This window comes from Oncorhynchus mykiss, chromosome 30, assembly GCF_013265735.2.
Source record: "Oncorhynchus mykiss isolate Arlee chromosome 30, USDA_OmykA_1.1, whole genome shotgun sequence".
In the NCBI taxonomy this organism is placed as follows: Eukaryota; Metazoa; Chordata; class Actinopteri; order Salmoniformes; family Salmonidae; genus Oncorhynchus; species Oncorhynchus mykiss.
The window spans coordinates 8,478,037-8,504,331 of record NC_050570.1 but is presented as its reverse complement, the minus strand read 5'-3'; the positions used below and the strand labels follow the sequence as shown (position 1 = coordinate 8,504,331).

The following is a 26,295-nucleotide window of genomic DNA, read 5'->3' as shown; positions in this document are numbered from 1 at the left end:
ATGTCACTATAGTCCACCCTAACCCCTACCTTCACCCACATGTCACTATAGTCCACCCTAACCCCTACCTTCACCCACATGTCACTATAGTCCACCCTAACCCCTACCTTCACCCACATGTCACTATAGTCCACCCTAACCCCTACCGTCACCCACATCACTATAGTCCACCCTAACCCCTACCGTCACCCACATCACTATAGTCCACCCTAACCCCTACCTTCACCCACATGTCACTATAGTCCACCCTAACCCCTACCTTCACCCACATCACTATAGTCCACCCTAACCCCTACCTTCACCCACATCACTATAGTCCACCCTAACCCCTACCTTCACCCACATCACTATAGTCCACCCTAACCCCTACCTTCACCCATGTCACTATAGTCCACTCTATCCCCTACCTTCACCCACATCACTATAGTCCACCATAACCCCTACCTTCACCCACATCACTATAGTCCACCCTAACCCCTACCTTCACCCACATCACTATAGTCCACCCTAACCCCTACCTTCACCCACATCACTATAGTCCACCCTAACCCCTACCTTCACCCACATCACTATAGTCCACCCTAACCCCTACCTTCACCCACATCACTATAGTCCACCCTAACCCCTACCTTCACCCACATCACTATAGTCCACCCTAACCCCTACCTCTTCTATTGGCTCATCGTCATTGCCCTAACCCCTCCTTCACCTCTTCTATTGGCCCATTGTCATTGCCCTAACCCCTCCTTCACCTCTTCTATTGACCCATTGTCATTGCCCTCCTTTCTTGTCCCTCCTTCCACTTTATGCTGATTATCAGAGAAATCTGATGGGCGTAATCCAGCGTGACGACACTAATCCCCAAGTTAACAATCACAGGGCCCCGCCGTCCTGCTCCACACACTGACTCCTGTGACTTTCGGCAGCGCCCGGCCTCTTCCATCCCCAGGTAAGGCTCTACCTCTTCCCCGACCACGGAGCCGCCGATGTGGGGTACCAACTGTGACCCGTCTCCCTGACACCTAGGGGGTGGTGCATTCCAAACCCTGCTGGGGGTTTGGCAGTTCTGATGGACCCAGTGGAGTGTTGCCACCCAGTGGAGCCCAGATGAGGAAGTTTCTTTGCTCAGAGGAAGAAGTAAAAATGGATTGGTGTTGCATTAAATCTTCCTCTCATATTTTACAAGGCAGAACAGTGCCTTGTCGGCAGGTTCGATTGTTGAAAGCTGACGGTTAAATCTGATAAACAGTAGAGCTTTGAGTACTTTGTGGTTGATCGTGCATATCTCAACGTGGACAGGTGGGAATGTTTTAGCTTCCTTGTTGTGCCTGATTGAGGACCTGGGAATCCACTGCCTGTAGCTCTGACTAACGATGCATCTGAGTCCAGTGCTTTCAGAGCTTTGGAAGCGGAGCCCTCTAGTTGACTCAGTCACAAATCCAGGGAAGCTTTGGCTGCATGTGAAGCTCATTCACAAATCCAGGGAAGCTTTGGCTGCATGTGAATCTCAGGATGATTTTAATAATAGCTTTGTCTATCTGAATGCACTAGATCAATTGCACACTTTGACTGGTTTTCAGACTTTTTTGCCTGACACTGTTCATACAACAACTGTGCTACAGAGTCAGTGATATCATGATCGAGTCTGGTGTTATATTAGATACAGCCTGCTAGCTATATAAAGAGTTTGGTGTTGTATTAGATACAGCCTGCTAGCTATATAAAGAGTTTGGTGTTGTATTAGATACAGCCTGCTAGCTATATAAAGAGTCTGGTGTTGTATTAGATACAGCCTGCTATATATAGAGTCTGGTGTTGTATTAGATACAGCCTGCTATATATAGAGTCTAGTGTTATATTAGATACAGCCTGCTATATAAAGAGTCTATTGTTGTATTAGATACAGCCTGCTATATATAGAGTCTAGTGTTGTATTAGATACAGCCTGCTAGCTATATATAGAGTCTGGTGTTGTATTAGATACAGCCTGCTATATATAGAGTCTATTGTTGTATTAGATACAGCCTGCTAGCTATATATAGAGTCTGGTGTTGTATTAGATACAGCCTGCTATATAAAGAGTCTGGTGTTGTATTAGATACAGCCTGCTATATAAAGAGTCTATTGTTGTATTAGATACAGCCTGCTATATATAGAGTCTAGTGTTGTATTAGATACAGCCTGCTAGCTATATATAGAGTTTGGTGTTGTATTAGATACAGCCTGCTATATATAGAGTCTGGTGTTGTATTAGATACAGCCTGCTAGCTATATAAAGAGTCTAGTGTTGTATTAGATACAGCCTGCTATATAAAGAGTCTATTGTTGTATTAGATACAGCCTGCTATATATAGAGTCTAGTGTTGTATTAGATACAGCCTGCTAGCTATATATAGAGTTTGGTGTTGTATTAGATACAGCCTGCTAGCTATATAAAGAGTCTGGTGTTGTATTAGATACAGCCTGCTATATAAAGAGTCTATTGTTGTATTAGATACAGCCTGCTATATAAAGAGTCTAGTGTTATATTAGATACAGCCTGCTATATATAGAGTCTGGTGTTATATTAGATACAGCCTGCTAGCTATATAAAGAGTCTCGTGTTATATTAGATACAGCCTGCTATATAAAGAGTCTGGTGTTATATTAGATACAGCCTGCTAGCTATATAAAGAGTCTGGTGTTGTATTAGATACAGCCTGCTATATAAAGAGTCTGGTGTTGTATTAGATACAGCCTGCTAGCTATATAAAGAGTCTGGTGTTGTATTAGATACAGCCTGCTATATATAGAGTCTGGTGTTGTATTAGATACAGCCTGCTATATATAGAGTCTAGTGTTATATTAGATACAGCCTGCTATATAAAGAGTCTATTGTTGTATTAGATACAGCCTGCTATATATAGAGTATATTGTTGTATTAGATACAGCCTGCTAGCTATATAAAGAATACACATCATTGTAAACAATGTAGTAAAACAGATAATGGACTGTGTGAATGTCATCACTGTTTCAAACAGGCCTGAGTCTCAAATTGCATCCAATTCACTACGTAGTCAGCTTTTCTGACCAAGTCCCATAAGGCTCTGGTCAAAAGTAGTGCACTATATAGGGAATATGGTGCCATTTGGGACACATAGAATGCGAAAACGTAGATACGTTTTGTTGGCAGCTGGATCAAAACATGAACTTCAGGGGAATAATCCTGAAATGGAGGTAACCTAAAAATAGAAGGAGAATGAGATGAAAAAAAAGGTGTAGGAGGAGAAGTGTAACAAATGCTGAGGGGGTTGAGATGGAGCGTAAGCCTGGGGCACAATAAATTCATTGCTTTATTTTTTCAAGCTGTCCTGGAATCCAATGTTCTCCAACCGTGAATAATCAAATCCTTCTTATTTTCCAGTGAGTACGTAGCGGCTCTAAACAACTGAAGAAATGGCTGTCGTGGTAAGTGCATCGAAGCTCCTCTCTTGGTGTGCAACAGGCTTACATGCCCCACTGCAATAATTCAAACACATTCAGTGGCGTTTTGTATTGCAGATCAATGTCAAAAGTATCAAGTCTGATGAATGTAGATACATGTTGAGCTTAAGAGTCAGTTCTGACACGTTCTGTTCAGGTGGTCATTTTTCATCCATTGCAGAGCAGAAACAATCTACCATCAAGGTCCTTAGGAGGATGCAATCCACAATAGATACTCTTACTACGTCATTATGTTCTTCCTTCGCGTTCCACATCATGGTTAGTCAAACAGCAGAAACAGAATGACACTCAAAATGGCCGCCAGAAAAGCCCGGCCGCCAACGGGAACGTTGACTTGAATGGGGATATCCGTTCTATAGATTGCGTTTCTAGGACTCCAACACCACATAACGTCCTGTGCCATGGACAATGGCAGTTCCACATTTCTCAGGCACATTAGCACTGGATGCCGTCAATCGCTAGCATTAACCCCTAATCACAGATCTCAGTCACAGGTTTACCAGGCTTTGCTGCGCTCATGTGAGGGAGATTAGCAAATGCTAACACTGAAGCCCATTGATACAGGCCTCCTTTTGGATTGAGTTTTTGGGCGTATGCCCTGGATTAAACTAGGTTTAAACCTCATTTTTGTAAGGTAGCCTTGTGAGCAAATGGTGTTTTTGTTGGCAAGTCATGATTCTCATTATCCCTCCCCCCTCTCTACCCAGAGTGGAACGTTCCGTATGGTGTCAGAGGAGGAGCAGGCTCTCAGGGCCAAGCTGGAGCGCCTCACGGTCAAGGACCACGGTCCCGTGTTCGGACTCTGCGCCAAGTTGCCTGACCACACAGTGCAGAAGGTATGTGGTCACTGTCTCACACAAGCCTCACGTTGTAGATTCCCTTCACATCTTAAGCCTACCACAAACTCAAGTGCAACCACAAATCAAATCACATACGACTGGTGTAGACATTACAGTGAAATAATAACACGAGGAATACAATTAAATACCCAAAAATGCGTAGCATTCTTCACGACTGTACAGGTGTGTGTGGACGATGCTAGGTCCTTAGTGATGTGGACACCAAGGAACTTGAAGCTCTCGACTCGCGCCACAACAGCCCTGTTGATGTTTGTGGGGGCGTGCTCTGACCTCTTTCTCCTATAATCCACAATCAGCTCCTTTGTCTGACTGACCAAAGAGAGGTTGTTGAGAGGTTGTTGTCCTGGCACCACACTGCTAAGACTCTGACAGCGTACTGACAAGAACAGTCATGACAGCGTACTGATAAGAACAGTCATGACAGCGTACTGATAAGAACAGTCATGACAGCGTACTGACAAGAACAGTCATGACAGCGTACTGACAAGAACAGTCATGACAGCGTACTGACAAGAACAGTCATGACAGCGTACTGACAAGAACAGTCATGACAGCGTACTGATCAGAACAGTTATGACAGCGTACTGACAAGAACAGTCATGACAGCGTACTGACAAGAACAGTCATGACAGCGTACTGACAAGAACAGTCATGTCAGCGTACTGACAAGAACAGTCATGACAGCGTACTGATCAGAACAGTCATGACAGCGTACTGATCAGAACAGTCATGACAGCGTACTGATCAGAACAGTCATGACAGCGTACTGACAAGAACAGTCATGACAGTATAATATGTAGATGCCACATGAACATGTAACACTATCCTCTGCACACAGTACAATGAATGTCCTAAAAATGGACGCTCTGGAAGCTGGAACTTCTCCAGTTCTGAGGTTTTAGACCTCATCCGGTTCTGGGGTTGTCGACCTCATCCGGTTCTGAGGTTGAAGACCTCATCCAATTCTGGGGTTGTAGACCTCATCCGGTACTGAGGTTGTAGACCTCATCCGGTTCTGGGGTTGTAGACCTCATCCGGTTCTGGGGTTGTAGACCTCATCCGGTTCTGGGGTTGTAGACCTCATCCGGTTTTGGGGTTGTAGACCTCATCCGATTTTGGGGATGTAGACCTCATCCGGTTCTGAGGTTGTAGACCTCATCCTGTTCTGAGGTTGACTGACTGATGCGTTTTTGGTTCCCTACAGGCCAAGGATGAGTTGAATGAGACAGACGAGAAGCGGGCGTTGGCGGTCAAGGAGCTGAGGGTAATTATCAAGGAGACGGCGGATGCTGGTGATGACCTGGCCAAGGGGGTGCTGGAAACCTTCGGAGAGAAGCCTGACGGCATGCTGGTCCGCTTCATCCGTGCCAGGAAATACGACGTGCCCCGAGCCTTTGACCTCATGAAGGGTGGGTCCCCACCAACTACTGTACTGTATGTAGTGCAGCTCAGTGGTAAAGTTTTCTGTCTATTTCATTAAAGCTGAGGTGATGTGTTAAAATTGTTTTATCTTCCAATGGCAGGCTATTTACAATAGCCTGGTCCCAAATACATACATATTTTTTTTACCTAAGCAAGTCAGTTAAGAACAAATTCTTATTTACAATGACAGCCTAGGAACAGTGGGTTAACTGCCTTGTTCAGGGGCAAAACGACAGGTTTTTACGTTGCCAGCTCAGCAACCTTTGGGTTATTAGCCCAATGCTCTAACCACTAGGCTACCTGCCACCCCAATATGTTGCTGTATAGCCAAGTACTGTTGGAGTTGCCAAGGGAGCACAAAAATATTTGGTACCCGGCTTAAGTCAGCTATGCACATGATCATTTTGAACCTTGCCATTGGAAGGAAATGTACAGTTTGATTAAACCCAACATATGTGTGTGTAGAAGTTCCTGTCTGCTTAAGTCATCCTGACTTGGCCAGAGTCGATCTGATGTTGATGACCCTGTGTCCGTGTTCAGGTTATGTGCGCTTCAGGAGAGACTATCCTGAGCTGTTCGAGAACCTGACCCCCGAGGCTGTCCGCAGCACCATCGAGGCCGGCTACCCAGGCATCCTGTCCAGCAGAGACAAGTACGGCCGTATCGTGCTGCTCTTCAACATCGAGAACTGGGACTACGAAGAGATCACCTTCGACGAGGTGTCTAGCGGGGACCTGGGACAAGGCACCCATTTGAGATATATTGGTGGTCTCCACAAGGCACCCATTTGAGATACATTGGTGGTCTCCACAAGGCACCCATTTGAGATATATTGGTGGTCCCCACAAGGCACCCATCTGAGATATATTGGTGGTCCCCACAAGGCACCCATCTGAGATATATTGGTGGTCCCCACAAGGCACCCATCTGAGATACATTGGTGGTCCCCACAAGGCACTAAAACATGACAGGAGCAATGTTTTCATAGACATACAGCAGCAATGGGAGATATTGATAAGTGTAATCAGGTGGACAAGCCCTTGATATTAATAACTTGAATTTAAATTGAAATATCTGTGGTTATCAAAAGGCCTAGCTCACGTTCAGTGAAGGAGGGGGAACGTGCTCAAAAAATATATTTTTTTTACAACTCTAAATGCATTTGTGTAGACAAGTAAAAAGGGTGCTTGGAACCAAAAATAGATCACATAAAAATGTTAAATAAATAAAAAAGGCCAACAATCACTTGATTATGATTTTCAATAATAGAAGCTTTGTTTTAATTGTCTTTCTGGCCTGAAGCGTATGCCCCAGTGTGTGGTCTATTAAGTCATGTTGCTATGAAAGACAATTTAAACAAAGCTTCTATTATTGAAAATCATAATCAAGAGAGTGGTTTGGTTTTTATAAATTCTTCTGAAATGTTGACAACTGTGTGTATGTGTGTGACTGTGTGTGACTGTGTGTGACTGTGTGTGTGTGTGTGTGTGTGTGTGTGTGTGTGTGTGTGTTCACCAGATCCTCCGTGCCTACTGTGTAATCCTGGAGAAGTTGCTGGAGAACGAGGAGACTCAGATCAACGGATTCTGCATCATTGAGAACTTCAAGGGCTTCACCATGCAGCAGGCCTCCGGCATCAAACCCACTGAGCTCAAGAAGATGGTGGACATGTTGCAGGTCACTTTCACAAACCCATTCCGAGGGAATACTGAGCAGAACATTACCTTATTAGGATACAAAACAATGGATTTTTAATCCATTGAATCATTTTTAAACCAATGGATTGTCTTCCCAATGATGGCCTGAATTCTATTTTTATGGGCCTGAAAACTTTACCTGCACCATTGGCGGCAGAGGTAGGATCTGATTCTACTCACGCAGCACATTAATTGACCCTCTGGTAAAAGTGGTCATTGCTGTTTTTAGAAATATCAGACAATCTGTTTGACCTACATGCGCTGAACTCTTTATGGCAAAGTTCAACTTTCCATTACTCGCGTGATAAGGATGCTTATGGCCATAGTGGTGGTGAGATCTGTAACTCTTCTGACCCTCTGTTCCACGTGTGTGTTTCAGGACTCCTTCCCTGCCCGTTTCAAAGCCGTCCATTTCATCCACCAGCCCTGGTACTTCACCACCACCAACAACGTGGTCAAGCCACTCATGAAGGGCAAGCTGCTGGAGAGAGTGAGTGAAACAGGCCCTGAGATAGAACATGAAAGAATGAATGCATCATTTTGAGAGAGAGAGAGAGAGAGAGAGAGAGAGAGAGAGAGAGAGAGAGAGAGAGAGAGAGAGAGAGAGAGAGAGAGAGAGAGAGAGAGAGAGAGAGAGAGAGAGAGAGAGAGAGAGAGAGAGAGAGAGAGAGAGAGAGAGAGAGAGAGAGAGAGAGAGAGAGAGAGAGAGAGAGAGAGAGAGAGAGAGAGAGAGAGAGAGAGAGAGAGAGAGAGAGAGAGATGGGGAAAACATGGGATTTGATGGGGGAAATGTCTTATATCTCATGAGTAACACGATAAAACTATTTGAATCGACAACAAATAATGAAGGTGAATGGGATCCTAATCAACCGGTAATGGTAAATACACATTTTATTTGTATTTAACTAGGCAAGTCAGTTAAGAACAAATTCTTATTTACAATGACGGCCTAGGAACAGTGAGTTTACCTGGGGGGTAGAACGACAGACTTTTACCTTGTCAGCGCGGGGATTCGATCTAGCAACCTTTCGATTACTGGCCCAACGCTCTAACCACTAGGTTACCTGCCTTATGTAACTAAATAACAAGGTGAATGGGTTCTTAATCAACCGGTAATATACAGGTAACGGTAAATACATGAATACAAATAACAAATCATATTTGTTGAGAACATTTTAGTTCATAGGTCCAACATTCTGTCTGCCAATCAGGTGTTTGTCCACGGAGACGAGCTGGACAACTACTACAAGGAGTTTGACGCCGACATCCTGCCTTCCGAGTTCAACGGCAAGAACTCCAAGTACGACGGCAAAGCCATAGCAGCCAAGCTGTTCGACTGAACACGCCCTCCTCGCCATCCGCCTGAACACGCCCTCCTCGCCATCCGACTGAACACGCCCTCCTCGCCATCCGACTGAACACGCCCTCCTCACCATCCGCCTGAACACGCCCTCCTCACCATCTGCCTTAGCTAGGCTTGGGGTTAGTGTTAGGAGTTAGGTTAAAGGGTTAAGGTCAGGGTTAGGGGAAGGGTTAGCTAATATGCTGAGTAGTTGCAAAGTAGCTAAAAAGGGGTAATTAGCTGCAAACATGCTAATTAGCTAAAATGCTAAAGTTGTCCGTGATGAGATTGAAACACACAACCTTTGGGTTGCTAGACGTTCACGTCATACACCACCCATCCACTCTGACCAATCACCCTACAGTAACCGTCTGTCTTATGTAACCATACCAAACTTAACATATCATACCAATTTGAGCATCTCAGATTTACATTTACTCTGTTACATCTAATCTATGAGACCAGGCTGACCTTTGGCACATACAGCTAGCACTAGTTAAACCTGATAGGACCCAGTTCTCTATCCACCTCCCTTTTCTCCTCAGGGTGATACAAGGCCATGAGTCAAACAAGTTCCTGTCTCTGTTTGTTTTTGACTGTGCTAAGAGATGAATATCAGCAGTTTTATCCTCTGTGGATCAATGCAGAGGCATGAGCATGTCACCACATTGTGGACAATAAACTGTATGAAAAGAATGATGACCATTTCTGTTCACCTTGGTTGGCAGGATATTTGCACACAAACACAGGTTAGCAAGGAATACACAATAAAACCCCCCCCCCACCCACCCATAACTGTATTGTGTTGTGCTCACCCTAATTTAACCCTAACCAAAAAACACACGTGATGACTTATTACATCATGCCAAGTTGGGATTCTACATTCTAAGGACATCATTGTACATCTATAAGGGTTGTAATCAAAACAAAGGAAAAAGACAAACAAAGGAATAATTCGAATAGAATACAGACAAGCAAAATATGTTTATTTTTTATTTATTTAACCTTTATTTAACTAGGTGTGTTAGTAACAAATTCTAATTTACAATGATGGTTTACCCCGGCCAAACCCTAACCCGGACGACACTGGGCCAATTGTGTGCCGCCCTATGGGACTCCCAATCATGGCCGGTTGTGATACAGCCTGGAATCGAACCAGGGTCTGTAGTGACAATATAAAAGAAGACAGAGGCCGGAATTCAATCAAAAGCGCATTGTCGACAAAACGCACCGCGCTGGTCGACAGTACGCCTTTTTAAATGCAATAACCCTGACAAGTAAGGAGATCACATTCACGTTAAACGCTGCGGATATCTGCTCAAGAGCAAAATACCTTTAAAAGTAAAGTGCAGTGCTTTTGTTTACAATGTGCCTTTCATTGAATAGCGCATTTGGGCTGAAGCGTCGAGGAATGAGATTACTTTCTAATCAATACAATTTGACCACTGGGGGGCAACATTTACTAAAGTAGGATGTTCACTCAGTGTGAGAATTTATCCTTTATGAGAACAAGGGCAACCAACATCTGCTGCAGAAAATAAACAGTCAGAAATACTGTAACCATGACAAATATTTTAACCTGAAAGGGAAATTTCACCCTGCCTCTGCCATGGTATATAGTCATTATTATTATTATTGAGAAAATATGTATCTTAATTGATAAATATTTGTATAATAAATACAAGTTTGTGAAAATATTGCTAAACAAATATTTTTTTTCTCTGCACATCAGGGGTCTGGGTAAATACTTTCAAAGTTTTACACAGATTGGAAATACTATGATATAATACCATTTACATCCAGACACAAGATTATTAACTCAAACATTACAATAAAGCTTCACTTCTCATTCATTTAAACCCACCAAGATTAGACTGGACCAAGGAATCAGGAACTATCATAGATATTCGTTTAGTGAACCAATTAACCCCAGGGATAAACTGGGACCCAAAATATGCCAGGGCAATTCTTACACACTGCCCCAAGATTAAAATAGAATAATGTAAAAGATAACTAATGTAAAATATACTGTGTCTGTAAAATGTATATTCTATGTATAAACTGGAAGTAGAAGTCCAAATATTGTTGTCCATTAGCTTACTCCAATTAAGGGAGGGTTAGGGGAAAAATGAGAAAAGATAGTATATTCTAAAAAAGTAAAAAACAAATAGAATATAATTGAATACAATGACAGTAGGGAACTTCAGTATAATGATAAACACAGTAGGATATGGTGACAGATATAACAAGGAATAATGAAAATATGATCACTTTTCCATTAGCTTTTTCCGTTCTAACCAGGTGGACAGTAAAGTATCTAAGTATCTTATTCTATTCTGTTCCATCCATTCCATGCTATGATATTATCTCCTATTCTAACGTGTAAAGTGAAATATCATTCCACCAAATCTCCGGCAGGTAAACTCCCCTTACTACAGACAGATGCTTTTATTGAACATTTATTTATTTAGTCAGTTAAGAACAAAGTATTATTTTACAATGACAGCCCACCCAGCCAAACCCTCCACTAACACGGACAACGCTGGGCCAATTGTGCACCGCCATATGGGAGATCACGGCCGGTTGTAATACAGCCCGGGATCGAACCAGGGTCTGTAGTGAAACCTCTAGCACTGACATGCAGTGCCTTAGACGCTGTGCAATAGTATACCTAATTATGCATCAACAGTACATTTACAATCAATTTACCATTCTCACTCTGACAGTTGCTGCCCACGCCTTTTCACAGCGCTATATTTACATTCAACCGTTTTTTAAATCACACCCCCGGGGAGCGCTTACAATTATAAAACATAATGTAATTGGATGAAAGCAGAGATGCACGTGCTCACTCTGACGCCTGCTAGCGCACATTGGGCGATTTCGTTTTCCATGGCCCGGTGCCCCGGGTGAGCGGTCCAGGGCCTTAAATAAATGACCACCTACCCGGAGCACCGGGCCATAAAAAAAGGAACTCGCCCAATCTCAACACAAGCAACACTACACCGAGCAGCTGTGTTTTTGTCAGAGCTGAGGAGTCGTCCAAACGTCCGAAAGAGTTAAAAGAAAGAGTCCACAATGAAGACCCAAACTTGTTTCGCCTTCTCCATACAACTATTTGCTATTTATTTTCTGGTTGGTGCCATTTACATAGTGAATGGTAAGTATTTTTTTGTTTGGTTATAGTTGACCTTTATAATGCGTTTAGCATGCCGTGTTTCGGTTGACATCAGTCGATGGTGTCATGAGTGTTTTTCTTCGGAAAGTGGTGCAATTTATATATTTCGACAGTGTGTGGGTAAGAGGTAGACATTCCAAGCCTGGCATAAGTGGCAATACCAATTCAGTTCCTTTCCCAAAGTAACAACCGCGCATTCCTGTGTTGGGAATTGGAGAGTTATTTGAGTGAGTCACTGGAACACATTGCCGCATCGAATCGAGCACGTTTTGCTTTGAATATGTAAAAAAAAATATATATTGCTTTATTTGCTCTAACAATATGCAATGGACAGTTTTGAACACACTTGTTATCTACAGTAGTGGTTGGTTAAGTCTGACGTGGCTAATCTAATTTGTATCACTCCCGCGGTAGCAATTGTGCTTAAACTACTATCAACCAACTACTGTTCTCTGTAGGTTTAAAGATAACATAAGCCTTTCTTGGTTACAGTGCCTCACAAACCAGGAAACCTATTCTGGACAGCTATTCAAAATTGAAGGCATGAGTAGTTAAGTATAAAAACATCCCTTATGAAAGAACTCACACCTAAGGGCATTCTGTTCAAAGTGCTGCTCACAGTAGTGTCCATTATGTTTGTCCAACTCTCATCCGCATGTCGTTGGCACTGCTTTGTTTGCGCCCAGGAAATGTGGGCGAATAGAAAGGACATACAAGACTGTTGCCTTCATCCTCAACTGTCGTCAGAAAAGTGGACATTTTGTGACCAGCACTATCCTACTTTTCAGTTTGATATACCTAAGCAACCGAGTCTCCGATTTTCAAAGTTTATCTCACCATACAACTCTAGGCACAAGGACACATTTTAACAATTTACACTGAACATTCTACAAAAACACATTTACTGGAATTACTGAAAATGGAAAGTTTTCTTGAATTTGTCCACGTTTCCCAAAAACTCTTAAATATCTGCTCTTATTTAAGATTTAAGATGTCTGCAGAAAGAATGGGGTGTCAGCGACGACCTGACACCCTGACTTTGGTTATTGAGCTACAGTAAGTGAAGTGGCTTTACACCGGATTACTGAATTTCTTTATGGGTCCCTGATCTGTACTACACAGAAATGCATAATTATGGAAATGAATGTCATTCTCTTCATGGTGATGTATTCTAAATAGGTTCTAACAGGTATAAATATGCAATATCCTCTTTTGCTTATTTGGGTCTTATTCTAGGCTTGCTGGTATACTGTATCCTGGGGTATTTGGTAAAAGCCAAGGGATGGTTTTAAAAAAACGTTTTTCAATAAATGTGAACATCTGTAGCTACTTTTAAAGTTAATACCTGCAGTTAACATGTGCAATACGTTAAGAGATAAAGCAGATTGAGTTCTTCGTTACACCTTATTTTACATTCCAATGCTTACCGTAGTCCTCCAGAACAGTTGAGCCAGTCACGTGTTTGTTTTTTAAATAGCACAACCGGAGAACGTGGGAGCTGGTGAGTCCATAGCGTTCTGTATATATCAGCTAGTTTCTTTTTTTCTGTGTGGCCCATGGGAGGTGATGAAGTTACACACGTATACAATATATTACTAAATGTTTGCCATCAGATATCCTATAATGGCTTTAATGCCAGAAGTCAAAGAGCTCTGGTTGAGTTCTGTACAGTTGCCATTTTTTTCCCTGTGCATCCTACTAGCGTTTTTTTCCCCTCGTCCGTTGTTCTCCCATCTGCTGCTGTTTCTTTAGGAAAAACACAGCTACTGAACTTTGCACAATTTCCCTTGTTCACGTTCGCTCGTAAATGTCCACACTCATCGAAAATGACATTCGGTAGCTACGCTTGTATTACTGTATGAGCTGGATTTGCCTGTCTTTGCAATTAGTTTGTTTGTTTTTGCTCGTTAGCATTTAGCTAAGAGCGTCTGTGATTTCATTGTTTGTGCTAATTTTGTTAGCATTCTGGTAAGAGGCCAAATGGACTTGTCTTATGTTTTAGTGCCCCCTTGTGTGCTATGTTGGTAATACCGTAAATCCCAGGATGAGAGAAGGACGGTATGACAATATTCAAATCTTGGATACCGCCCAAGCCTAACACTGACTATTCTTTTAATGACCTCTGCCCCCAAGCAAGACCACATTTGGTTGGTCCAGACTCGATCAAATCTGAACCAATCATAGATGTAACTTGCATGAAAATTATTTTCTGACAATTAGAAATGTACAATATCTGAAAATGGAATTAGACTCTTGGATGAACATGGATGAACGCTTCACGGTAGCGTGTCTTTTTCCATTTGGTTTGTAGGTTACTGCAGCTTGTTTGGCCCGTTGTTGTGTCAAGTCACACCGGTTCAGTGACCTTGTGCAGAAAAGTAGTCCCATCACAACTATTTTCCCACTGATCTTTGTCGATAGCACCTGCTAAATTCTGTGCAGCAATGTTGAGAGCAGTAGCAACACTTTTGGATATCTCCATGGCTAACGTTATCTTTCAAAAAAGCAGCGGTAGCAAGGATTATCTACACATACTGAGCAGCTCATGTTATAAACAGAAGCGCGCTACATGACAGACCAATCCGAACTCATCTCTCAGCATGTCCAGCCCATTCATTATCTCAGCTAATCATGGCTAGCGGGAAGGTTCCTACCTTTTTCTGTGGCTAAACCAATTAGGCTTGTAGTTTAATGATTTTATTTGTATTTGCAGATGGCATACATGTTTGTTATTAAGCCACATTAAAGTTCACATGTTCCAGAATGCATTTCTGCCAAAAAATACATTTTGATTAAAAAACATTAAAATGTCTCCTGTGAAGTAGTGATGTGCGACATTCACCAAGCTTCTTGAAACGGGTCACACATTGGGTTTGCTTTTCTCAGATTTTAATTTAAGCTCTGGTTTAATGCTACACACGTTTGTATAGACTGTATAATTTTGCGAAATCCGCAAAACAATGGCCGCCCCCCAGGCGCATTTAGTTTTTGTTTTGAGGAAATGAGCATCCAGCATCGTTGTAAAAAAATAAAACATAATCATAGTACTCTGCTGTGTTATTGTGCATGCAATGATGGGGAAAAAAACGGTTAGTTGTGTGAAGTAATGTCTTTGTAATATCGCAAATGGACGTGGCAGTTTCACCGCTACGGATTGCAGCTTTAAAGGAGAAAGTCCCTGCCCTAAAATACAGTCACTCAATTCTCTTCTCAAGGGCATTAGACTAGCCATGGTAAATAGGTGTGGCGGCTGCAGCAACCCAAACATTGAGTCACTTCTCTGGATGTTGCCGGCAGAGGCAGACTTCAGAGTTCAGCCAAAAATCTGGGAACTTCCTGCCACAAATGACCACTCCAAGCCATGCAGAAAGTATTCATCATACCCCTTGGCCTATTCCACATTTTATTGCGTTACAGCCTGAATTCAAAATCAATTCCATTAAAGGCACATTTATTGAAAATGAAATACAGAAATGTAATTTACACAAGTGCAGTGAGTGTTTCTGGGTAAGTCTTTAAGAGCTTTCCACACCTGAATTGTGCAACATTTTCCCATTTATTTTTTTCTAAGTTCTTCAAGCTCTGGTTGTTGATCATTGCTAGACTACCATTTTCAGGTCTTGCCATAGTTTTGACATCAATCTACTTAAATCTAATTCGGCCAATCTGGAACATTCAATGTATTCTTAGTAATCAACTCGTGTAGATTTGGCCTTGTTTTAGGTTATTGTCCTGCTGAAAGGTGAATTCATCTTGTCTGGTGGAAAGCTTACTGAACCAGGATTTTGCCAGTGCTTAGCTTTTTTTTTTTTTTTTTTTTTTTTTTTTTTTTTCATCCTGGAAAAACTCCCCAGTCCTTAACGATTACAAGCATACCCATAACATGATGCATCCACCATTATGCTTGAAAACATGGAGAATGGTACTCAGTTGTATGTTTGGGGCAAATCCAATACTTTGTATTCAGGACAAAAAGTGAATTGCTTTGTCACATTTTTTGAAGTATTACTTCTGTGGCTTATGGCAAACAGGATACATGTTTTGGAATTTTTGCATTCTGTACAGGCTTCATTCTTTTCACTTTCATTTAGGTTGGTATTGTGGAGTAACTACAATGTTGTTGATCCATCCTCAGTTCTCCTATCACAGCCATTAAACTAACTGTTTTAAAGTCACCATTGGCTTCATGGTGAAATCCCTGAGCGTTTTCCTTCCTCTCCGGCAACTGAATTAGGAAGGACGCCTGCATTGTTGTAGTGATGGGGGGCTATTCATACACCATCCAAAGCGTAATTAATAACTTCACCATGCTCAAAGGCTTCTTCAGTGTTGTTTTTGTTTATCTTTACCCATCCACCGATAGGTGCCCTTCTTTGCGAGGCATTGGGAAACCTCTCTGGTCTTTGTAGTTGAATCTGTGTTTTGAAATGTGTGGGGTACAGAGATGAGGTAGACACTATTATTGCACACAGTGAGTCCATGCAACTTGTTAAGATAATTTTTACTCCTGAACTTATTTATGCTTGCCATAACAAAGGGGTTGAATACTTATTGACTTATTTCAGCTTTTAATTTTTTATTAAATTGTAAACATTTCTAAAAACATAATTCCACCTCGACATAATGGGGTATTGTGTGGGTAGGCCAGTTAAATTAAAAATAAAAAAAAAGTCAGCCTGTAACAATATGTGGAAAGAGTCGAGGGGTGTGAATTCTTTCTGAAGGCACTATACCTGTCCCTACACTTTCCTTACTGAACCCTTTCCATGTTACTGAACCACCAGCAGCCCTGCTGCACCAGGGAGCCAAGGAAAGGCCACTGTTTTGGTCTTCATCCTGCCCCAGCAGTGTCATATAAAATGTCTTCAAGACCAGGGAAGAACTGAAGGGTCTGGGAATGAAGGCATGGAGTTTGTTATAGGTAGCTTTGACTGGGAAGGCTCAGTGTAAGATTCAGTGCCTGAATTGACAGGAGCTGGGCTTTACTGGGCTGGCCTGGTTATGCATCTATAACAGTTGCTGCAAAGGACAATATCAGAGCCAGTGTAGTTTGGGTTGGTTCTCTGGTAGGAATCAGGGTCACTGGTCCCCTGTCTTCAGACTTGTGGGGAGGGAAGTGCAAAGCCATGTTGTGTGTCATGCTGATGCGTAGTTCTTCTCACAACAAGACCACTCCAGTCAGCTGAGAGAGACGAGGCTAAATATAGCTGGACTGCAGGGCCAATTGCTCGATTTCTAGTGTGTGTTTGTCCTATGAACCATTCAAAAGGCTGCTGCCTGCCATAGCCCTTGCCATCTGCAGTGCCAGTATGGTCCAGCCTTTGGGGACCTGTCTCATTTTGTTCTGACGACTTTACTTTTAATGTCAACCGATTGGGTCTCATATTAATTTTGAATAACGACCGGCTAATGAATCTTTCATCGCAGTATGGAACATTCTAATTCGGGCTTCAATCATTGTCGCTCGTCCCACATTCCAATCTGCTGTGTTAAATATTTTAAACGCCATCCCATGATGTAGCCAAACTCCATTCAAACTTCGCAGTGTTATTTTGTGGCCACCAATGAGGCTCACTTGATTTAAAACCTTCCACAGTTGATGTTTTTGCAAGATAAGTTTCTGCTTGTTATATACCCCACCTGAAGTGTAACACAGAAAAATGGAAGTCATGCAGAGACCAACAGGTGGTTGATTGAATCTCCGAGCTGACAAGGTTCTGTTCAGCCAAACAAGGCAGTTAACCCACTGATCCCCGGTACGCCATCATTGTAAGTAAGAATTTGTACTTAACGGACTTGCCTAGTTAAAATAATAATAATATACGAGTGTATTGCATGAAGCTACTGTAGCCTAAGTTCAGGTATATTCCCCTCGTTTCAGTGTGCTTTCTTCTTCTTTGGTGCTTAATGAATATTGACCCTGGTGATTTTAATCCCCCCCCCCCCCCGGTTCCCATTTGGCGCCTATGGCACTAAGTCATTAGACTTTGGCTGGTGCTCTACAGGTGACAAATATCCCACAAATCACATTGGCTATGATGGCCTGTCTGTAAATGATCAACTGTGTCCAGTAGAAGCTCCCGCTAGCAAACTTGCAACATTCTATAAAATATTCTGGGCACACAGTTACTTGCTCCAGTGAACTCGGGACAGACACAGCTGTAGGTTACTTGCTCCAGTGAACTCGGGACAGACACAGCTGTAGGTTACTTGTGCAAGCGATAAGAAGTAGGGGCGGCAGGTAGCTTAGCGGTTAAGAGCTTTAGGCCAGTTACTAAAAGGTCACTGGTTCGAATCCCCGAGCTGACAAGGTGAAAAAAACCTCTGTGCCCTTGAGCAAAGCACTTAACCCTAATTGCTCCTGTTAATTAAGTCACTCTGGATAAGAACTTCTGCTAAATTAATCAAATGAAAATGTAATCGGGTATTTATGACGCATTACAAATATTTGTCCAATACATTGAGGAAATATTGTCATTCCAACAACAGACTTTGTTACTTGCTGTTTGAGGTGAAGAAAAATTACTTTGAGAAGCTCCACAGCTCATTAGTGGTGGACAATCAGAAATACTACCAGACATCCCTAAATGGGCACATTTTATAGACCTACATTTGTGCGTAGGCCAGGTAGCCTAGGCCTACTTCTAGATGTGTAATTAGGTGTGCACCCTTACTCAACATTCACCCTTGTCGGTGCCTGTTGGTCACCCTTGTTGGTCACCCTTGTCGATGCCTGTTGGTCACCCTTGTTGGTCACCCTTGTCGGTGCGTGCCTGTTGGGTGACTCCTCATTTCCTGGAACTCTTAAACCCAAAACCTCAGATGGTCTCTATACAGGGAAATGTATTTCCTCCGACTATAACGGAGGAGGCGTTTACTTACATGGTCAACTCATGTCCTAACTCAAATCCAATCTCTCTGTCTGTCTGCGGACCTCCTGATTAGATGGTGAGTCATGTGGCAGAAGCCTTTCTGTGGTATTTGGACCCGCAGGGACATGGGGAAAGGCAGGTTTTCTTTTTGGATCAAGAAGGGGCTTAGATGGTGCATGGTAATGACCGTGGTCAGTTTGTTGGCACGGCAACATTGATGCCCCGATCTTGGTGGTAGAGAACTGTTTGCATTTTTAAGCCAATTTAATGCGATCCTACATATTCTGCCATGAAGCTGAGAGAACTTTGCAGTTTTAAAGGTCGTTTCCATTTTTTAAATTATTTTGTAAAAAATGTTTACACTGTTTGTACTTAGGCAACCCAAAAATACACTTAGGCGGCCCGCCCAAGAATTACAATGGCATAAAAATACCTGAAAGACAATAACAGTAACAAACTGCCATGTGGGCCTGTCAACCCTGGCTGCCACACTGAGCTGAATGACTGGCTTATAATGAGGGGACATGCTTTCTCATACACCAGTATACTAAACATCAGGAACACCTTCGCAATATAGAGTTGCACCCTGCCTTTTGCCCTCAGAACAGCTTCAATTCATCGGAGCAGGGACTCTACAAGGTGTCAAGCGTTCCACAGGGATGCTGGCCCATGTTGACTCCCACAGTTGTGTCGAGTTGTCCTTTGGTTGGTGGACCATTTCTTGATACACACGGGAAACTCTTGTGTGGAAAAACCCAGCAGCATTGCAGTTCTTGAAACAAAGCTTGGAACTTACTAACATACCCAGTTCAATGTTTTGTCTTGCCCATTCACCCTCTGAATGGCACACAATCCATGTCTCAATTATCTCAATGCTTAAAAATCCTTCTTTAACCCGTGTCTCCTCCTCCTTCATCTACATTGATTGAAGTGGATTTAACAGGTGACATCAAAAAAGGATCATAGCTTTCACTTGAATTCACCTGGTCAGTCTTTCTTAATCTTTTGTCCACTCAGAGTATATCAAGTACACACTAGTTGCATTTAGTGGCAGTAGTGGGGTCCTGGTGTGGTGGGATCCTGTTGTTTAATGTGAGCAGAGGTCAACACTTAAAACCGCCACTGTAGACGCTTATCAGGGCATGTTTATTCAACTGCTATTAACTCTTTAATCATTGACCTCCTTTTTATGTTCTCTCACAGAGACTGAATATTAATCGGTCAGGGTGATATAAGTGTCTTTAGCCTACAGTCTCCTCAGACTTAACACTTGACTCAAATTTCAGCTGTTGAGAGAGGGAGACTAATCAACCAGATCAGCTGATCAAACATGTCGATACCCCCCCCATTGCTGCCAATGAGTCAGAGTATTTCTAACCTCCACCCTATGCTCGGTCTCCATTCCCATTTAATACTGAGGATAGATGGATGATGAATTGTTGTGGCTGGACTCCCCATGCCTCCCCATGAGTTGGGGCCAATTTCATTTCTTGTCAATTCAGGAAGTATACGGAAATTCCAATTCCATGACCAACTGCCAATGAGTCAGAAAATCCCTGTCTAAACTCCACCCTGTCTAAACTCCTTCTCCATTCCTATTCATTACTGAGGATAGAAAGATGATGAATTGCTGTGGCTGTACTCCCCATGCCTAAATAAAGGTTAAATACAAATAAATCTTGAATACTTTCTGAATAGACATAAATGAGTGCACCACTTAGTTTTGTTTTATCAACAGATGGATAAAAAAAAATGTAAAGGCAGGAACTATTTGTGGAAGTGAAATGATTTCTCAATAAATGAAAGTGAAACTTTGGCTATAAGGAAAGCCACAGGTTATCACTGAAATGTGTTGACAACATAGAAGGTAATAAACCACTTCCCTATGATCACTTGATGTTGGTTAGGTAGCTTCTGTAGAACAGCAATATTGAATGAGCTGTTTTTAATTGGAGAAGAAAATGAGTTAAGTAGCTATTTTATGTCCCAGTGTGCTTATTTAGGCCATTTCTAGGGAGTCGTGGTGGTTAGACCACCGTTTTAAAGCTGCAACCACCTTGACAAATGTGTCTCTAATTGAATTTACTCACAGAAACCCAGTAAGTAGCACATGATCCACCTTTCAGTTTCGAAGACCAGGGCTGTGTTCAGTAAGGCATGAAATGGAAGAGAACTCGGAAACTCCATTTTGTTTTCATTGCAAAACATTTTGCTTCGGTGTACCCTAATGAGTTAGGTCATTATTCTGACGGTCATTCTTTCAACATGGGCTACATTTTGCTTGGCACTCAATGTTTTTCGAAAGGAGCTGTCTGCTGCGAAGTAGGGCTGGGAATTGCCACGGACCTCACGCTACCTTAATACCACAATACTTAGGTGCCGAGTTTTAATATTTTATGTGTATTGCGATTTGATGTTCCAAACATATTGCTCACCATATGTCTGCTGCAGAGGGACAAGAGAGCCACGATAAAACAAGTTTTGATCAGTCATGGAAATAAAAGGGCTGAAAACGCATTGGCTTCCTGTTTTGAAAAGATTACTAACAAGCTATGAAGGAAACAATTTTGGTACAAGTACAGCCAATCAGTGTAAAAATATTTTTATGTTTTATCAAAACTAATATATATATATATATATATCACTAGTAAGAAGAGGGGGGTTTCATTCCTTCCTAAAGATAAACAAACAGAAATATTGAGAAAGTGGTGTGGGTGCTGCCAAAGGTTTGCACCAGAGACTGAGACTCCACTCTCAACAAGGCCATGACACTACTAAAACACTTGCTACCCCTGGGAAAGACATGTTGATGACTCGGTTTTGGGATAAATCGCATAACAGGATGTTGGTGAAATGGATCATGCACAGGTGCACATCTATTCTGTATCTATTTCTATTAGCAGGTTATTGCCAAATAGCGAAAGGCTACGTTGTGAAAAAGATGATGTCCTGTGTAAATTCCCTCTTAAAAATGAAGATCTGACAAGGAAGACCAAAAGGTCTTGAACGATGGCCCCAATTATGTTTTTTATTTTACCTTTATTTAACTAGGCAAGTCAGTTAAGAACAAATTCTTATTTTCAATGACGGCCTAGGAACAGTGTTCTTAACTGCCTGTTCCGGGGCAGAACGACAGATTGTCAGCTTGGGGGTTTGAACTTGCAACCTTCCGGTTACTAGTCCAAAGCTCTAACCACTAACCGCCCCTGTGCAGTGACTTCAGAAAGTTTCCAGACCCCTAGACTTTTTACACATTTTATGTTACAATTCTCAGCAATGTACACACAATACCCTATATTGACAAAGTGAAAACAGGTTTTTAGAAATATTTGCTAATTTATTGAATGTGTAAATAATGCATTTATTTGTATAAGGATTCAGACCTTTTGCTATGAGATTTGAAATTGAGCTCAGGTGCCTCCTGTTTCCATTGATCATCCTTGAGATGTTTCTAAAACTTGATTGGAGTCCACCTGTGGTAATTTTAAAATTGATTGGACATTATTTGGAAATGCACACACCTGTCTATATAAGGTCCCACAGTTGATAGTGCATGTCAGAGCGAAGACCAAGCCATGGGGTCAAAGGAATTGTCCGTAGAGCTCAGAGACAGGATTGTGTCAAGGCACAGATTTGGGGAAGGGCACCAAAACATTTCTGCAGCTTTGAAGATCCCCAAAAACACAGTGGCCTCCATCATTTGGAAATGGAAGATGTTTGGAACCACCAAGACTCTTCCTAGAGCTGGCCAAACTGAGCAATCGGGGGAGAAGGGCCTTGGTCAGGGAGGTGACCAAGAACTCGATGGTCACTCTGACAGAGCTCCAGAGTTCCTCTGTGGAGATAACCTTCCAAAAGGGCAGCTATCCCATCTCTGCAGCACTCCACCAACCGGGCCTTTACGGTAGAGTGGCCAGACGGAAGCCACTCCTCAATTAAAGGCACATGACCCCCTACTTGGAGTTTGTCAAAAGGCACCTAAAGGACTCTCAGACCACGAGAAAGAAGATTTTCTCCAGAGTGTTCAGGATTCTCTCCAACCTGCTCCAGAGTGTTCAGGACCTCAAACCGTGGTGAAAATTCTACTTCCAATAGGACAACAACCCTAAGCACTCAATCAAGCCAACGCACGAGTGGCTTCGGGACAAGTCTCTGAATGTCCTTGAGTGGCTCAGCCAGAGGTCAGACTTGAACCTGATCAAACATCTCTGGAGAGACCTGAAAATAGCTGTGCTGCCACACTCTCCATCCAACCTGACAGCTTGAGAGGATCTGCAGAGAAGAATGTGAGAAACTCCCCATATACAGGTGTGCCAAGCTTGTTGCGTCATACCCAAGAAGACTGGATGCTGATATCGCTGCCAAAGGTGCTTCAACAAAGTACTGAGTAAAGGGGCTGAATACTTATGTAAACGTGATATTTCTGTTTTTAATTTTGAATAAATTGCCAAATTCTAAACCTTTTTTGCTTTATCGTTATGAGGTATTGTGTGTAGATTGAGGGGGAAACCGATTTTAATCCGTGGAATTAATGTGGAAAAAGTCAATGGGTCTGACTACTTTCCGAAGGCATCGTATGTAAACCCTGGATTGCTGATGCTATGTATTGGCCAATGAGAGGCTTTGAGGCCAATGGTCGGCCATATTGTCACTCCCCAGAAGAAGCAGTCCTTCATAGGAATTAATGGAATTCTGCAGTTTTTTGATTTTAAATGTTTCAAGGACAAAATGACATGTTTTTAAAAGTTTTTGCTTGTAGTGGGGACAGTAACATTAGTACTTTCTAAAACATATTTTAAGGAATTGTGTGTGTGTGTGTGTGTGTACACACACATACATACATACATACATGCATGCATGCATGCATACATACATGCATGCATACATACATGCATACATACATGCATACATACATACATATATATACATATCTGGGGGAGTGCCAAGATGGCGGCGCAGTGGCTTCAAAACAGCACCCCTTGTTAATCATCTAGTGTGTATGTATATGTGTGTATGTATATAATCATTGGATGTCTTTTGATTACTTTGAAAAGGCATCCTTCCTTCCTTGAAGAATTCCGATCTAAATTGGTTGGTTTGGGGAAGGCAATTAGGTGGCAGGTTTTCTTTATCCGATTGACATCAAACGCTTCTAATCTGTGATTGGCTCGAGGGAACTGTACTGAAACACCCTTTTTTTTAAAATTTTTATATAGTCTGTTCCCAAAACAGGATATGAAGACGCAAGCTCCACTGGCACAGGTTAGAGCCATGTTCACCCTGGATAAACTTGCCCAGAGGTTGTGGATGCCAGAGTAGGAGAAGGAGGGGAAACACTGAGACGGAACACTTTGAGTCTCACCAACGTGCCATCATTTTTCACCATGGCCTTGTGGGGTCCGCAGACCCCCTAATTCAAAGCAATCGGTTCACATAGTCCACAGCGATCAGTTGGCAGTTCACAGCTATTATTCCCCACTTCCTTCACAAATAACTCTTCCACTTGTCAGTTCGTTCTAAATTTAGACTTTCTCCAGTCTAATCTAACATCAGCATTAAGTACAAATTCCCCCACATAGCTTCCTTTTCCTAGTGGCATTGTTTTTCCTCTTGGAGAAATATAGGCTATAGGGAGTTTCCACCATGTCTACACCAATCCAATGGTTTCTGTAGGGGGAGGAGTGTACAAGTGCACACTTCAGGAGAAAGTAGAGATTATTGGGAGGCTCGGTCTGAATTCCCCCCGTGAGCCTCATGCCAAAAGCTTGAAACACTGTGGACTGACCAGGCTGGAGCCAGACGCATTAGTGACTGGAAACCTCCAGTATCTGTGTGTCTTGAAACGCTGTGTCAGCAGACTAGCGCAATCAGACAAGCCACTCATGACAGTCAGTGCTGTGTCATCTCTTGACCTGTCCAAATCAAGTCCACTAGCCTAATAGGAGTAGACGGTGTGGTAGGTGTCTAAGTGTGTTAACTCTTACTGAGTCACCAGGAAATGCCAGGCCTCTTTGTAGGAATTACAAGGCAACAAAACATTTTCACGATTAAAAACAGTGTCGAGGCTAATCTGTGTGCCACTACGCAGTAAATGATCGAATACATTGTTGAATAACCAATTTCCTTTTTTTTTGGAAAGAGGGTCTTCTGACTTAGGCTTCCTGGTTAAATATTGGTCATTGTTCCTCTCTCCCAGGTGACTACTGTGAGATAAATGTCTGCAGTAATGGGGGGAGCTGTGTGACTGGCCCCAGATCCTCCTTCATCTGTATCTGCCCCGATGGCTATACTGGGGACACGTGCAATGACACCGAGACTGGTAAGGACAACGGAGCAATATATCTGCACAAAAGCATCATTTAAAAATGTATTTTTTTAAACATTTAACTAGGCAAGTCAGTTAACAACATTCATATTTACAATGATTGCCTACCGGGGAACAGTGGGTTAACTGCCTTGTTCAGGGTCAGAAAGACACATTTTTACCTTGTCTGCTCGGGGATTTGATCCAGCAACCTTTCGGTTACTTGCCCAACGCTCTAAGCACTAGGCTGCCTGCCGTCCCATTATAGCTAGGTATTTAATTAGTATCATGTGTAGTTATTAAATTGTAAAGTTATTTGTAGGCCAGTTATAAGGAGTCCCAAGCTGTTTTGAAGGCCTATAGCAAGTCTTTCTAAAGCACTATGGGTGTGTTGAGGGTTCATTAAGGTGTCAGATGGTACATGAGCAGTGTTAGAGGTAGATTCTGAGAGGCTGTCTCTGTACTACAAGGTATTGCCCTAATGCTATTCTTCCCTATCCTCCTCCCTTGCCTCTCTTTGACCCAAGTCGTTGCTGTAGAAAGAGAACGTGATCGCGGTCCCACCTACCTGGTACAATGAGAGTTAATAATAAGTTATATTTGCTTCCCAGGGCCCTGCAACCCAAACCCCTGCAAGAACGATGCCTTCTGTGACGTGACTGGCCAGAAACGCAGAGGGGACGTCTTCAGCGAGTACATCTGCAAGTGCCAGGATGGCTTTGATGGAGTCCACTGCCAGAACAGTAAGATCTACAATGTCTATTCCGTGGGACAAAACTAGAGCCAGGGTATGATTGTGGCAATGAGTAAGTCCAGAGACATGTTGGACTAATCACACGGAGTCAATGATGACTCCGAAAAACTTTTGGAGTGTGTCTGTGGACTTCTATTGAAATTTGCTGTCAAATGTTAGCAACACCTCCACCTTTGCGGGATTTTTAATTTATTTTATTTATTTCACCTTTATTTAACCAGGTAGGCCAGTTGAGAACACCTTTATTTAACCAGGTAGACAAGTTGAGAACAAGTTCTCATTTACAATTGCGACCTGGTCAAGATAAAGCAAAGCAGTTCGACAGATACAACAACACAGAGTTACACATGGAGTAAAACAAACATACAGTCAATAATACAGTA

General features: G+C 42.4%; 2 protein-coding genes across 3 annotated transcripts in view; both read left to right on the top strand.

The window, feature by feature from the left end:
• The first annotated feature begins 883 nt into the window (after window positions 1-883).
• LOC110521248 (retinaldehyde-binding protein 1-like) lies at window positions 884-9,497 on the top strand. Its single transcript, XM_021598692.2, has 8 exons — window positions 884-949; window positions 3,404-3,447; window positions 4,191-4,319; window positions 5,548-5,752; window positions 6,306-6,484; window positions 7,284-7,442; window positions 7,842-7,952; window positions 8,674-9,497. Exons 2-8 carry the CDS (start codon window positions 3,436-3,438, stop codon window positions 8,800-8,802), a joined length of 924 nt encoding a protein of 307 aa, XP_021454367.2. The 5' UTR covers window positions 884-949; window positions 3,404-3,435; the 3' UTR covers window positions 8,803-9,497.
• A 2,253-nt stretch (window positions 9,498-11,750) lies between these two features.
• LOC110521247 (EGF-like repeat and discoidin I-like domain-containing protein 3) overlaps window positions 11,751-26,295 on the top strand; it is a 40,264-nt gene continuing 25,719 nt past the window's right edge. The window contains exons 1-3 of one of the 2 annotated variants that reach the window (XM_021598689.2): window positions 11,751-11,964; window positions 25,051-25,173; window positions 25,770-25,901. In XM_021598689.2, the coding sequence (XP_021454364.2) occupies window positions 11,883-11,964; window positions 25,051-25,173; window positions 25,770-25,901 (337 nt within the window). In that variant the 5' untranslated portion in view covers window positions 11,751-11,882. The remainder of the gene's footprint in view (window positions 11,965-25,050; window positions 25,174-25,769; window positions 25,902-26,295) is intronic. The other variant, XM_021598690.2, reaches the window with a different exon arrangement.